General features: G+C 41.9%; 1 protein-coding gene across 3 annotated transcripts in view; it reads left to right on the plus strand.

Annotated features, from left to right (window-relative positions):
* The window catches only part of LOC139382984 (cell adhesion molecule 1-like), a 157,105-nt gene extending 142,616 nt beyond the window's left edge, over positions 1-14,489 (plus strand). For 2 of the 3 annotated variants that reach the window (XM_071127265.1, XM_071127266.1), the window contains 2 exons: positions 9,785-9,913; positions 10,093-14,489. In XM_071127265.1, coding sequence (XP_070983366.1) covers positions 9,785-9,913; positions 10,093-10,211 — 248 coding nt within the window. In that variant the 3' untranslated portion in view covers positions 10,212-14,489. The remainder of the gene's footprint in view (positions 1-9,784; positions 9,914-10,092) is intronic. The other variant, XM_071127267.1, reaches the window with a different exon arrangement.
* Positions 14,490-15,902: the final 1,413 nt, after the last annotated feature.

Raw genomic sequence — 15,902 nt, forward strand, 5'->3', positions numbered from 1 at the left:
CTCCATAAAATGTCACGGTTGAGTCTGCAAATTTTCACTGCTTTGTTCAGAATTGACAAAGAAAGTCTGTCTCGGAATCTCTATTGTGCTGAAGAAGATTGAGGCATTGCAATTGTATTGAGGACAATGCTCATATTTTTCAGCAGTGCAGTTGGAGATTTTTAGATGACCCTGTCTAGAATAAGATGTTTTTTTTAAATGAAAACATAAATTAGAACTTTTCTTTTTTTAAATTTTCCTTCCAAAGGACACATACAGGATTGACCTCACAGCCCTAAGTGATGCCTGCACTCTATGAACTGACCTCAACAAAGACTCTTTCAAATCTTTTTTGATTTGTTTTATTTTACCTTTATTTAACTAGGCAATCTAAGGCTCATTTGAATTCAGTCCAACCTGAATTGCCATATTTATCCTGTACAGATGTAGGATCTTAATTTTAGCCAGTTTGCTACAGCAGGAAAATAATCCTGCAGCAACAGGAACTGTTAATTATTATGTGCATTATATTTCATGGACTTTTTTGTAGGTTGATAAATCAAGTCTGAAATTTCAAAGTGGAAATTACAAACTTCAGAAACCATTTTTAATCACTGGGTGATAAAATTAAGATTCTGTAGCTCTTTTTCACAAAACCAACATGCTTACAAAAGCTTTTGCTACTACCAAGTAGATTCTGCTACTAATAAGTACACTCTGCTACTACCAAGTAGACTCTGCTACTACCAAGTCGACTCTGCTACTACTAAGTACACTCTGCTACTACCAAGTCGACTCAGCTACTACTAAGTACACTCTGCTATTACCAAGTCGACTCTGCTACTACTAAGTACACTCTGCTATTACCAAGTTGACTCAGCTACTACTAAGTACACTCTGCTATTACCAAGTCGACTCAGCTACTACTAAGTAGACTCTGCTACAAAGTAGATGCTTCCAGTCTTTTTCAGGAGTGTGTGAGAGCAGGCCACATACTCCACAAACATATTGCAATGGAGGGTGAGATTGAATTTGGCCCCTTGCCTAATATGTTATGAGCTTTTTCCAGCAATTCACAAGAGTCATCATTGCAATTAAATGTGTGTAATTACATCTGTAAATCCACAGTGTGCATACAAGTGAGTTCCAGTATGACTAATGAAATCAATATTCCATGTAATCCGCCAGGGGACAGATACACACAACTGATCCCCAGTTTCTAAATCAGTCAATCAGTCAAAACATCAGTCAGGCAGTTATTCAGTCAGTTACTAAGTCAGTCATTCAGTTACTAAGTCAGTCAATCAGTCAGTTACTAAGTCAGTCAATACGTCAATCAGTCAATACGTCAGTCAATCAGTCAGTTACTAAGTCAGTCAATCAGTCAGTTACTAAGTCAGTCAATCCGTCAGTCAGTCAGTTACTAAGTCAGTCAATACGTCAGTCAATCAGTCAGTTACTAAGTCAGTCAATACGTCAATCAGTCAATACCTCAGTCAGTCAATCAGTCAGTTACTAAGTCAGTCAATCAGTCAGTTACTAAGTCAATCAATACGTTAGTCAGGTAGTCAATCAGTCAGTTACTAAGTCAGTCAATCAGTCAGTTACTAAGTCAGTCAATCCGTCAGTCAGTCAGTTACTAACTTAGGCATTCAGTCAGTTACTAAGTCAGTCATTCAGTCAGTTACTAAGTCAGTCATTCAGTCAATACGTCAATCAATCAGTTAGTTACGAAGTCAGTCAATCAGTCAATACCTCAGTCAGTCAATCAGTCAATACCTCAGTCAGTCAATCAGTCAGTTACTAAGTCAGTCAATACGTTAGTCAGGCAGTCATTCAGTCAGTCACTAAGTCAGTCATTCAGGTAGTCAGTCAATAAGTCAGCCAGGCAGTCAGTCAGTCACTCATTCAGTCAGTCACTAAGCTAGTCAGCCAGTCAGTTAGTCAGTCAGCCAGTCAGTTAGTCAGTCAGACATTCAGTCACTAAGTCAGTCAGTCAGTCACTCATTCAGTAAGTCACTAAGCCACTCAGTCAGTCGGTCACTAAGCCAGTCAGTCAGTCAGTTAGTCAGTCAGTCAATCAGTCACTAAGTCAGCCAGTCAATCAGTTCGAGGCTGCTAGTTAGTGACCTGGCTATGTATAATTTGTCATTCCAGAACAGACACAGAGAGCGAGGGAACCATAAAGCATGTAGCCCCTTCACTCCAGCAGAGCACATTTCAGTGTTGTGCCGAACGATGTGGGCATCGGCCACAAATCCTTTTTATTCCCCCATAAATCCACCTGGCTGTGTTCATCCTGCCTGGACTGAGGTGTGGGCATGTCACAGCTACCCCAGCTACATCCTGCCTGGACTGAGGTGTGGGCATGTCACAGCTACCCCAGCTACATCCTGCCTGGACTGAGGTGTGTGCATGTCACAGCTCCCTCAGCCACATCCCGTCAGGACTGAGGTGTGGGCATGTCACAGCTACCCCAGCTACATCCTGCCTGGACTGAGGTGTGGGCATGTCACAGCTCCCTCAGCTACATCCTGCCTGGACTGAGGTGTGGGCATGTCACAGCTCCCTCAGCCACATCCCGTCAGGACTGAGGTGTGGGCATGTCACAGCTCCCTCAGCCACATCCCGTCAGGACTGAGGTGTGGGCATGTCACAGCTCCCTCAGCCACATCCCGTCAGGACTGAGGTGTGGGCATGTCACAGCTCCCTCAGCCACATCCCGTCAGGACTGAGGTGTGGGCATGTCACAGCTCCCTCAGCCACATCCCGTCAGGACTGAGGTGTGGGCATGTCACAGCTCCCTCAGCCACATCCCGTCAGGACTGAGGTGTGGGCATGTCACAGCTCCCCCAGCTACATCCTGTCAGGACCAAGGTGTGGGCATGTCACAGCTCCCCCAGCTACATCCCGTCAGGACGGAGGTGTGGGCATGTCACAGCTCCCCCAGCTACATCCTGTCAGGACCAAGGTGTGGGCATGTCACAGCTCCCTCAGCCACATCCCGTCAGGACTGAGGTGTGGGCATGTCACAGCTCCCTCAGCCACATCCCGTCAGGACTGAGGTGTGGGCATGTCACAGCTCCCTCAGCCACATCCCGTCAGGACTGAGGTGTAGGCATGTCACAGCTCCCCCAGCTACATCCTGTCAGGACCAAGGTGTGGGCATGTCACAGCTCCCCAGCCAACAGCAGGACTATGTGGGAGGTAATGGTCGACTGTTAGAGCACTTCCACATTTTAAACATAATCAAAATTCTGTTTAGTTTGTGTGCAATGCCATAAAGGACCTCTAATGTGGTTCTGAACTAAAAGGCAGAACCACTGAATGACTCCAGACAGGGCAACAGCATGGGACGGTTCCAATACAGATCTGTCATTCATCTAGCCATTAGTGACGGGTTATAGATTTTACAGTCCCCCTGCTGATACTTTGTAATACCTTTTAGATGTGTTCAATGATATAGACGGGCCCACTTCTTTGTGTGAAAGAAACCCGCTCCATTTTTCCCTCTGTGCGCTGTGGCAGGTTGGTTGTGCTCGCAGACGTTTGGCTGGTTCAGGTGTTAAATGGAAGGCGGTGGGGGGCAAGGTGAGGGTGAGGTAGGGCGGGCCGGGGCAAGTGAGGGGATGTGACAGGGCTCCTCGGCTCAGTCCATTTAGCGGGTTGATGTCGATTAGCATGGAGCACGGGCCCTTCCCTCTCCTCAGGGAGCGTTCTGTGCTGTGCTACAAGACGTCCCTGATACTGGAAACAAACAGCTCTGCTCTGCTCTGCTCATCCTGCCTGAGATACAACCAACAGCAGCAGCAGATGAGACTCTAGTCTGTGTCAACAGTATGTGATCTCTGCCCCTGCTTGGTGGAGGTAAGTCCATTTTGAAGAGGAAATGGCATTGAAGCATGTCTTTACTCTCTATTCAAGTTAAGTAGGTGTCAGACATTTTAGGCTTTTCCCATTCGCATTCAGAAAGAAAGTCATTTCTCCTAATCATAATCTTTATTCAAAACCATCCAATTTCAGTTCATGATTAGAGGGGACTGATGGGAAATGGAGTCTCTCCTTCAGGCAGTAAAGTAACACCCTTCTCTCACCTCTCCTCTTCACCCCTCCATCAGTCTCAACTGATACAGGTCCCCACACTTAATCTGTAGACCTCAAGTGTGGAATGTTTGGAGATTTAAAGCCTTGCCTTGTTCTTTTGTAGCTAGTAGACATATAAATCTCCCTAAACAGTGGATTCCCGTGGGTGAAATGTATTTCTGTGAGAGGGGACAGCACATTGCAGCCAGATTTATCTATGTGCTTGTGTCTACTCCCTATGATTGAGGTTTATAACTTCCTGATATTACCTCTTAAATCAGAGTGTATTTTACAGTTCCCTGGACTGTTTCTGTTGAAATTGTGGGGTATGTCAAGTATACGATTTTTATGTAACAGTCTCAGAACATTTTACACAAATACTTTTTGGAGATGAAAAGCTCTAGTCTCCCAGAATAAGTGGTATTTGGAAATATGATACAGTGTCATAGAGTTCTCCAGATTTCATTCTATCTGAAAGCACAGAGAACAAATGTTGTAGATATCCTGTTGTGAATGTCCATCGCCACATACAGACAATGACTAATCACTTATGAATGACATACTGTAGATACAGATGACGATTGAGGCCTCATTCACGGCAGTACATTATCAGTTTGAATGGCCATGGGGTCTTCATTACGTAATACATACATATACTGTACATTAGACTTTCATTTGGTAGTTTGAATAACATCATCCAGAAGTGCCCTTCAACTGTATGCAGTAAAAGTAATGAAACCGAAATGAAGTGGGCTATTCTGTTCTACACACCCATACAGCCACAGTAGGAAGGGAAGAGAAGGTGTGACTGAGTGGGAGGAGGTTAATCATACATTTCAATGTTGATTTGAACTGAAAACACTGTTTTCACTCCACTGCTTCATGTTGTACAATGCGTCATTGTCCTTCATTGTTGAACAACACACCCTGTAACAGAATAGCCCTAATAGAATTTCATTGAGTCGCAGCTACCTCCCTGAATGGGTCAGTCGTTGACCATGGACGTCTATGGTAGCTTCTATGTATAAGTTGCCAAATGTAGTCTTGCTACATCCCTGTATTTCTGGTAGCATATGTTACCTGATTTCTTAAAGTATTTGTAACTTTTTATACACTGTTATTTACTATGCTACTTTCAGTCTCCTGCTTTGTGATTTAATCAGAAGTGAGTCACTGCTCTAATACAGTTGAAGTCGGAAGTTTACATACACCTCAACCAAATACATTTAAACTCAGTTTTTCACAATTCCTGACATTTAATCCTAGTAAAGATTCCCTGTCTTAGGTCAGTTAGGATCACCACTTTATTTTAAGAATGTGAAATGTCAGAATAATAGTAGAGAGAATCATTTATTTCAGCTTTTATTTCTTTCATCACATTCCCAGTGGCTCAGAAGTTTACATACACTCAATTAGTATTTGGTAGCATTGCCTTTAGATTGTTTAACTTGGGTCAAACATTTCAGGTAGCCTTCTACAAGCTTCCCACAATAAGTGGGGTGAATTTTGGCCCATTCCTCCTGACAGAGCTGGTGTAACTTGAGTCAGGTTTGTAGGTTTGCTCACACATGCTTTTTCAGTTCTGCTCACAGATTTTCTATAGGATTGAGGTCAGGGCTTTGTGATGGTCACTCCGATACCTTGACTTTGTTGTCCTTAAACCATTATGCCACAACTTTGGAAGTATGCTTGGGATCATTGTCCATTTGGAAGACCCATTTGCGACCAAGCTTTAACTTCCTGAATGATGTCTTGAGAAGTTGCTTCAATATATCCAAATAATTTCCCTCCCTCATGATGCCATCTATGTTGTGAAGTGCACCAGTCCCTCCTGCAGCAAAGCAAGCCCATAACATGATGCTGCCACCCCCGTGCTTCACGGTTGGGATGGTGTTCTTCGGCTTGCAAACCTCCCCCTTTTTCCTCCAAACATAACGATGGTCATTATGGCCAAACTGTTCTATTTTTGTTTCATCAGACCAGAGGACATTTCTCCAAAAAGTACGATCTCTGTCCCCATTGTGCAGTTGCAAACCGTAGTCTGGCTTATTTAATAGCGGTTTTAGAGCAGTGGCTTTTTCCTTGCTGAAAGGCCTTTCAGGTTATTTCGATATAGGACTCGTTTTACTGTGGATATAGATACTTTTGTATCTGTTTCCTTCAGCATCTTCGCAAGGTTCTTTGCTGTTGTTCTGGGATTGATTTGCACTTTTAACACCAAAGTACATTCATATCTAGTAGACAGAACACGTCTCCTTTCTGAGCGGTATGACGGCTGCGTGGTCCCATGGTGTTTATACTTGCGTACTATTGTTTGTACAGATGAATATGGTACCTTCAGGCATTTGGAAATTGCTCCCAAGGATGAACCAGATTTGTGAAAGTCTACAATTATTTAACTGAGGTCTTGTCTGATTTATTTTGATTTTCCCATGATGTCAAGCAAAGAGGCACTGAGTTTGAAGGTAGGCCTTGAAATACATCCACAGGTACAGAAGCTTCTAAAGCCATGACATCATTTTCTGGAATTTTCCAAGCTGTTTAAAGGCACAGTCAACTGAGTGTATGTAAACTTCTGACCAACTGGAATTGTGATACAGTGAATTATAAGTGCAAAATTACTTATGTCATGCACAAAGTAGATGGCCTAACCGACTTGCCAAAACTATAGTTTGTTATAACTTCTTAGGGCTGCAATCCCGTTAACGGGATGATATGACAACAGCCAATGACAGTGCAGGGCACTGAAACAGAAATCTCATAATTAATATTCCTCAAACATACATGTATCTTATACCGTTTTAAAGGTAATCTTGTTATTACTCCCACCACAGTGTCCGATTTCAAATAGGCTTTACAGCGAAAGCACCACAAACGATTATGTTAGGTCACCACCAACTCACAGAAAAATTCTGCCATTTTTCCAGCCAAAGAGAGGAGTCACAAAAAGCACAAATAGAGATAAAATGAATCACTAACCTTTGATGATCTTCATCAGATGACACTCATAAGACTTCATGTTACACAATACATGTATGTTTTGTTTGATACAGTTAATATAAAAAAAATCTCAGTATACTGTCATGACTGTCTTGATCAGGTCAGGTTACAGGAGACCACAACCCTACAGCTTATCTCTCAACCCAACAGCGGTGGAGAGATCTAGGGGTCTGAAGACGTGGGTGCTTTTATGGCCCTCACGCCCCTGGTAAATCTCAGGCCACAGGCAAATTCCTTTGTCGTTTCACTATGGAGAACCAGCCTCCGAACATTAAACATGAACTAAAGGGACTTTGGAACAATGGTTTTCGTCAGCCACAATGGTGGTCATGACAATAGATGGAATATGAAAATGTATGTCATTTTTTTCTGTTATTAAAGGTTAATAGATGACGTTATTACGAAAACATTGTAATTTGAAGGGTGTTCCTAGTATATGTTTGATGTTTATACATTGTACGTTGTATGGAAAATATCCAAATCAAAGAGAATGTTTTGGGGAAGATGAGATGTTAAGTTAGTTGTCTAAAATGGGATTTGAGAAAAACCTAGCCCTTGCCTCATTAACTTGGTACGCCCAGAGAATTGCCGTAAAGGCGGCTACGCCCACTTCTGACTCAAGGGCATAAAACCTGTGAGTATAGAATTTACAACAGGACTATGTGACCCCAGCTGCAGCAGGGTCTGAAAAAGTCAACCAACCCAGAACGCAACGCACGTTTGAGGACAAAGAAATCCTTTTCTACCCAAGCTACAGATGAGTAGCTGTGTCTAAGCGGGTTAATTCAAGTCGAACCACCTAGCCTCCATCTCCCATCGAATCGTGGTATCTAAAGGGTTTCATTCCTATGCCGTGAGCTCTGAGCTACAGAGCTGTCTGTCCTCAGAAGACCCCTTCCAGAGAAAGGGGTGAGGGAACAGACTCCTAAGCCAAAAAGGACACTGACACCGGGAGGACGAGCAGGGAGGTGCGCAGGAGAAGTGCGTCATCGAACAGCAGAACAGTCCACGCAGAGAATCCCCGGAGATCATCCCCACGTAATTACATCATTATATTCTGACCCATAAGAGCGGCAGTTTGGGGCAAGGCTAGGGTTAGAATAGCATAGCTGACAAATTCACCCAAATGTATATTTCTCTTTTGTACTTCTTTTTCTCTCTCTTTTGAAATTCCCATTGTGGGTAACACGCGCCATAGTGTGTTAGCCCGTTATACTAAGTTCTAATCAATAGCCTATGATGTGTTTTGTCTATGTGTATCTTTTATCATAATTTTAGCTTTTTAGTAAATAAATATTAAACTAGGATTGGTGTGGTACGAATTCATTGGTGGGACCCGGGTCCGTGCAGATTCACGGGCTTTACGACGTTCAGAACGAGATTGGTAGAGGCAACTGGTTAATTAGCGGCTGTTGTAAAATCCATATTCTGATATTCTTTGAGTTCATTTGGGAAATAGAAACTCAATAAAAACTAGTTTTCCCATGGTGCCCCAGGTTAATGAGTTAATAATTGCTTGATTCAGTTAATCACGTAATTAGAAACTTGTAATCATTCGATGAGCAACAGTCGTCACATTAACTAATACAACGTCATGAAAATACATTGGCGCGTTACATTCACTAGTTCCAAAAACATCCGGTGATATTGCAGAGAGCCACATCATTTTACAGAAATACTCATTATAGATGTCGATAAATACAATTGTTAGACATGGAAATATAGATATACCTCTCCTTAATGCAACCGCTGTGTCAGATTTCAAAAAAACTTTACGGAAAAGCATACCATGCAGACGGCGCTCAGAAAATAACCACAATTATCCGCCATGTTGGAGTCAACAGAAATCAGAAATCATCAGAACGCACTCCCAGGAATCCTAGTTCCACAATAAATGCTTGATTTAAAGTAATGTCCATTATTTATGTCCAAGTAGCTACTTTTGTTAGCGCGTTTAGTACACAAATCCAAATGCTCATGCAGGTCTATCTGAACGTCGGACGAAAACTTCAAAGTTATATTACAGGTCGAAGAAACTTGTCAAACTAAGTATAGAATCAATCTTTAGGATGTTGTTATCATAAATCTTCAATTACGTTCAAACTGGAGAATTCCCTATGTCTGTAGAGAAGCCATGGGACGCTATATGTGAAATGCGCGTGACCAGGACCTGGCTTTCTGCCAGACCATTGACTCAAAGAGCTCCCATCCGGCTCCACAACACAGAAGCCTCATTCAAGTTTCTAAAGACGGTTGACATCTAGTGGAAGCCCTAGGAAGTGCAACTTTGTCCATATCCCACTGTGTATTCAATAGGAGCTGGGTTGAAAATCGACCAATCTCATATTTTCCACTTCCTGTTTGGATTTCTTCTCAGGTTTTTGCCATATGAGTTCTATTAAACTCACAGGCATCATTCAAACAGTTTTAGAAACTTCAGAGTGTTTTCTATCCAATACTAATAATAATATGCATATATTAGCAACTGGGACTGAGGAGCAGGCCGTTGACTCTGGGCACCTCTGGGCACCTTTCATCCAAGCTACTCAATACTGCCCCTGCAGCCATATTAACAAGAAATTTGTGGAGTGGTTGAAATAGGAGTTTTAATGACTCCAACCTAAGTGTATGTAAACTTCCGATTTTAACTGTAGCTGTGATTGGCTCAAAGAAGGGGTCTGGGGATCATTGTTTTAAGAGGCTGTGTTTGGCTTGTTTCCAGACTCCAGAGCTGATGAGGGGGCGCCACAGAAGATAGACCACGCTGTCATCGGAGGTGTGGTTGCCGTGGTGATGTTCGCTATCCTCTGTGCACTCATCGTCCTGGGGCGCTACTTCGCCAGACACAAAGGTATAACGGCTCACCTGGGTTCCCTGGCTGTTACAATGCTTCCACTGGCTTGAGACGAACTGGTGTACACTATCATTGATCATTCGTAGACCTAGAAGTGGACTACTGTAGCTGTAGAGATTCATTACCATTAATTTGAGTCCAACAGGGGTGTTAATGAATTTGTTTATTCGTTGCAGGCACCTACTTCACACATGAAGCCAAAGGGGCAGACGACGCAGCAGATGCAGACACGGCCATCATTAATGCAGAGGGGGGACACAACAACACGGAAGAGAAGAAGGAGTACTACATCTAATGATGAGAGGCCAGGGGGGTGCTGGGGGGAGGGGGGGCGTCCTGTAAGAGCACTATATCTAACTCTGAGTGGGCCAGAGGGTGTGGGGGGAGGGGGAGGGGGGGGTAACGAGGGATGTCGAACTGGTGCAGCTGAGAAGGAAAGATGAGAGGTGGGGAAAGGAGAAGAGAAGATGAGAAGAATGATGAGAACTCTAGAGGAGAGGAGGATTAGAGTGGATGAGTAGTTGGAGGCTTCATTGCTTTGTCGTGGATTTGTCCATCCAACCTCTCCTGGACTGCTGGGGCCCATTCTGTACAGTTCAATTATTTTACAGACAATTTTGTGCCTTGTTCTATTTCTTTCGTAATTGTTGTTTTCTTTTTTCCCCTCAAGCCTGTCGACTCCACCAGATCCTTTTTGCTGCAGTTAGCTTTCAGAGGAGATTGAATGACACAGCACTTCTTCTCTAGTTGTCCTGCAGCTCTATTTTAGCTTGTGTACCAGGCTTTTAGAAGCACTCTCTCTGCTGTGTACTGTAGAAGCAGCCAACAACACATATGAGTCATTTCCAGACTATCTAAAATCTATTGTAAACAGCTCTCATCAATATCAAACTATACTGTCCCTCTTAACTCATGCATAAATATGACCTCTCCTGCTCTATCAGACATACTGAAACATCCCTTTTATGTTTGTTCTGTGGCTAAAAGACTGACTGGAGTTGCTGCCATGGTCATACGCATTGTTGGTTTGTCTGTCTGATGTTGGTCGGGGCAACAGGCTGTTGTGTTGTTTCAACATCATGATATTATAGTGAATTCGGGGGGTAGTCCCAACCAGGGGACTACCCTGGTCCAGCAACTGTTAAGCCAACACCTTAACTGTTATACCAAGAGGTCCGATCCCCTTGATGAGGTCCCTAGGTGTTGGGCTAAGGTCGCTACAATATGGTTTACTCTGGGTCCTCATACTCATACCCTCAATGGTCAGTGAAGGACCAATGTAATAGTAATGCTTGTACGTGTTCAAATACAGTGCATATATTACCCAGTGTTTTCAGCAAAGGGTCAAATCCAGTTCAAATAATTCTCTTCTACAGATAAAACCAATTTGATTTTGTTCTTGAATAATATACGGGCTTTAATATATTGAATATATATTTAGTAACCTTACAAGGACCTTCAAACACGATTTTATTGTTGTCTTAGGGCTTTATCTAATCTGTTGACTCGGGTTGCTATTGAGAGGAATATATCTCAATATGAAAGGGAAGAAAATATGTTTTCTTATACTTTAGATTGAAGACGTTTTAATTGTAATGATGTTTAAAACATTTTAATTTTTCAAACAGTAGCCAGTACACAAGGAATTCTGTATGTATTATTTTGACTACCATTGTATATCTTACGGATATTATGATACACTTTGAATATAATTTTTGCATGACTTATTGTTTTGTTAAAATGTTTTGTTTTCAAATTAGAAAAAGTAACACACAACTAATGGTCATTGCTCAATGAGCATTCCTAATCGTGTCTGTGAATAATAAGTTATTGAAGATCCCCCTATAAGTTTTGAATGGGGAATGACTAGCACGGTTTCCATTTCTGCCATGTTTCAGCTTTTGAAGTAAATGTACAGATTGCTGTGGAATCCCTGTAATGCATATTGAAGTTCCTGCTTTTGTCTTTCCATGGTGCATTAGTCAATGGATGTATTGGATATAACAGTGTGATAGACAAAACAACTCCAAATACATGAATTAAAAGGACAGCCACTGCCTTAAAGCAATATGATTCAACTTTGCTTTGGAATATATCATAATAATGAAGAAAAAAGAGTGAAGGACTACATGCAGTGCCTTCCTTTATTTAAAGGGTATACAGTACGATGTCAACAGTGTCATACTATATCTTAGTATATGAATCTCTCTGTACCTTACACTAGTAGTGGTGGTCTTACTCTCTACTCACATGTAACTCATAAATCAGACAGTACTAAGAACTGGAATAACAAGTTGAAGTTATTTTCAGTTTGGATAAATAATTGGAATCATAACTGAATGATATGGCTGCTTCTATTTAAAAAACAGCTCCTTATAACAAACAAGCTAAGTAGTATTAATGATTTTATTTACGGACGATCTATTTCTGTCCAATAAGAATTTACAAGGTAGGCAAAGTGTATTTAATTTATTTGCTAAATCAATTTTAGTTGTATTTATAAGGTTATGTGCTGCAATTGTGGCTAAGGCTCGCCACACTTTGGGAAAGGTAAAACAAGCAAAACGGCACTGGAAATCTGATGTTTATATAATTGAATTGCTTGAGGGTGATGCAGAACATAACCGATACCAGTATAACAAATTAAAATTTGCAAATCAATATTAATCTCAAAGTGTATTGATTAGTTCTGAACTTGCTTTTGTTTTGTTAATCTTCAATGTTTTATTCTGGATACAATTGAAATGATCGCTGTAGGGATTCAAATTAAGTGTTGTTTTTGATTTCAGTATACACTCAGTGGAAGGTTTATTATGTACACCATCCCATTCTTGGAAATGGTTTGCTCCTACAGACAGAGTCACATGCCCGTTGCTTGCTACAGTATATACAGTTGGCAGACAGACATTGAGGCATTCAGTTACTGCTCAATTGAACGTTAGAGTGGGAAAAACAAGTGACCTAAGCAACTTTGAGCGTGGTATGATCGTCGGTGCCCAACGACATTCCAGTTTCTCAGAAACGGCCAGCTTCCTGTTTTTTTTACAAGCACGACAGTGTCTAGGGTTTAAGGAAAATGGTGCGACAAACAAAAAACATAAAGTCAGCGGCAGTCCTGTTGGCGAAAACCGCTTGTTGAAGGAGGATGGCAAGAATCGTGCAAGGCCACAAAAAGGCAAGTAACGGCGCAGTACAACAGTGGTTTGCAGAACGGCATATCGGGATGCACAACACGTCGGTAATTGTCACGGGTGGACTATTGCAGCAGATGACCACACTGGGTTCCATTCCTATCAGCTTAAAATAAGAAGCGGCTCCAATGGGCAAGCGATCACCAACACTGGACAATTGAGGAGTGGAAAAACGACGAATCCCGGATTCTGTTGCGTCATGCTGATGGCAGAGTCAGGATTAGGTGTAAGCAGCATGAATCCACGGCCCCATCCTGCCTGGCGTCAACGGTACATGCTGGTGGCAGTGTTGTGATGGTGTGGAGAATGTTTTCCTGGCTCAAATTATGGCCCAATGTTTCCATGCCCTGAAGAATTCAGGCTGTTCTGGAGGCAAAGGGGGTTCGACCCAGTACTAGATGAGTGTACCTATTAAACTGGCCACTGAGTGCTATTTGACATGTAGTCCATGTTTTTCAACTTTCTCAGGTTCATGTTGAATCTTGTGTTTTGCATCTCAGGTGAAATGCAAAGTGAAAGCCCCCCAAGAATACTACACATTTCAGAAAGTTATCAAATCAAAATATATATATTTTTTTCTCAGTTGTATATGTTTGTGTTCTTAATATATGGTGCACTGTTAAATGTTACATATTATTTTGTATAGACCTAGTTCACAAAGAAAGAACTAGATTTGTTAATCAGACAATATCACTTGTACAGTCAGTGTCCAGCAAAATACAAGGGTGGTTATTGATAAATCCTTATATCCACAGTAAAACGTATCATCTGTTTTTCCCCCAGACATAAAGAACAAGTAATCACACAAAAAAATGGAGACTAAAGGCTCTATTGAATCTGTATCGCTGATCGCGTTACAGATTGTGCGCTATAAATGTTAAGGTCATTTCCGTTTGAGCTGACACATACAGTGTTTACCGTGAATGCGGTCTTCTCTAATGCAGGAACATTGCCTTTAAATTTGAATCACGTTGTAAAGCTGAACTTCCGCGATACGGATTGTGTAGAGACTTAAATAGCATCTATTTACTTTCTAATGGTGTATTAGCATCCTGAATATGATGCATGTCAGTCACATTTTCAGATGTTTTCAAAAAACAGGTGGTATAATTGCAGTGGTTAAGTTTTCTGATTAACCCCCAACATTTCTTGGCTGTTTGGATGGAGAACATGTTTGATGCCTAGAACGTTTTGGTTGTTCATTGCTCCAGTTAGTTGTTTTGAGGTCAAATCTTTAGTCTCTCTGTACCTGGGCAACATTTCTGTGTAGTAAAGAAAGGTTTCCTCATGTTCCCATACATATTTTGTATTGGTTCATAAAACATTTTTACAAAAAAAATTCTGAAGAGTACTTGTCTTAATAAAAATATATCAATGTGAAATGGCCTGTATTGTCTTTTACCTGATATTCCTATTGTCAAGAACTTCTAATGCGGTTCAAGCCATAAAGGTGGTTACCATCCAATCTGCTCTGTGACAGCAATCATTCTCTTGGTCCTGCACTGTTACCCCTGGTGTGGATATAGATTTTGTGTTTGTATTTGCTTCAAAACCCTCTATTCAACTCAGCCTCTAGATCCAGAGCTTTTGATATTTCTAAAATATTTTACTACCCATGTTGGCCTCAATTGAAACTGGGCAGTGTATTTCATCTCCATTAGATGTGATGTGGTGAGTGATGTACTGTATTTAGTGTTCCTGATTGAAGGGGTCTTTTTTTCACATAGTAGCTTAACTCCACACACGTTAAGATATCAGTAACAGCCTGTGGATGTTAACATTGATTTGACAAATTGATAAGCATTTTCAAGAACCGGACCTAATTTATTAGTATGAACCATTATTATCCCATTATTTGAAGTGATCCCAGCTAAAGGTCAGCAGCATTATTCAAGCTTTAATGGAAATGTTTTATTCTTAGAAACCAGACATTTCTCTCCACTATCCACAGCATCATGAAAAAGTAATACCCCCCCTTGTTGGTCCCCCCTTTGCTGCTGTAACAGCCTCCACTCTTCTTGGCAGGCTTTCCACTAGATGTTGGAACATTGCTTTGAGGACTTGCTTCCATTCAGCCAGAAGGGAATTAGTGAGGTTGGGCACTGATTTTGGGCAATTAGGTCTGGCTTGCAGACGGCGCTCCAATTCATGCCAAAGGTGTTCGATCGGGTTGAGGTCAGAGCTCTGTGCAGGCCGGTCAAGTTCTTCCACACCGATCTCAACAAACCATTTCTGTATGGACCTCACTTTGTGCACAGGGGCATTGTCATGCTAAAATAGGAAAGGGCTTACCCCAAACTGTTGCCACAAAGTTGGAAGCACAGAATCGTCTAGAATGTCACTGTATGCTGTAGCATTAAGATTTCCCTTTACTGGAACTAAGGGGTCTAGCCGGAACTATGAAAAACCATCCTAGACCATTATTCCTCCTCCACTAAACTTTACAGTTGGCACTATGCACTGGGGCAGGTAGCGTTCTCCAGGCATCTGCCAAATCCAGACTCATCCATCGAACTGCCAGATGGTTAAGCGTGATTTATCACTCCAGAGAATGCGTTTCCACCGCTCCAGAGTCCAATGGCGGTGAGCTTTACACCCCTCCAGCCGACACTTGCACATTGTGATATTAGACTTGCGGGTGGTTGTTTGGCCATGGAAACCCATTTCATGAAAGTCCTGACAAACAGTTATTGTGCTGACATTGCTTCCAGAGGCAGTGTTGAAACTGAGGACATACGATTTTTACGTGCTTAAGCACTCGGAGGTCCCATTCTGCGAGTTTATGTGGTCTACCA

The sequence above is a fragment of the Oncorhynchus clarkii genome, chromosome 24, assembly GCF_045791955.1.
Source record: "Oncorhynchus clarkii lewisi isolate Uvic-CL-2024 chromosome 24, UVic_Ocla_1.0, whole genome shotgun sequence".
In the NCBI taxonomy this organism is placed as follows: domain Eukaryota; kingdom Metazoa; phylum Chordata; class Actinopteri; order Salmoniformes; family Salmonidae; genus Oncorhynchus; species Oncorhynchus clarkii.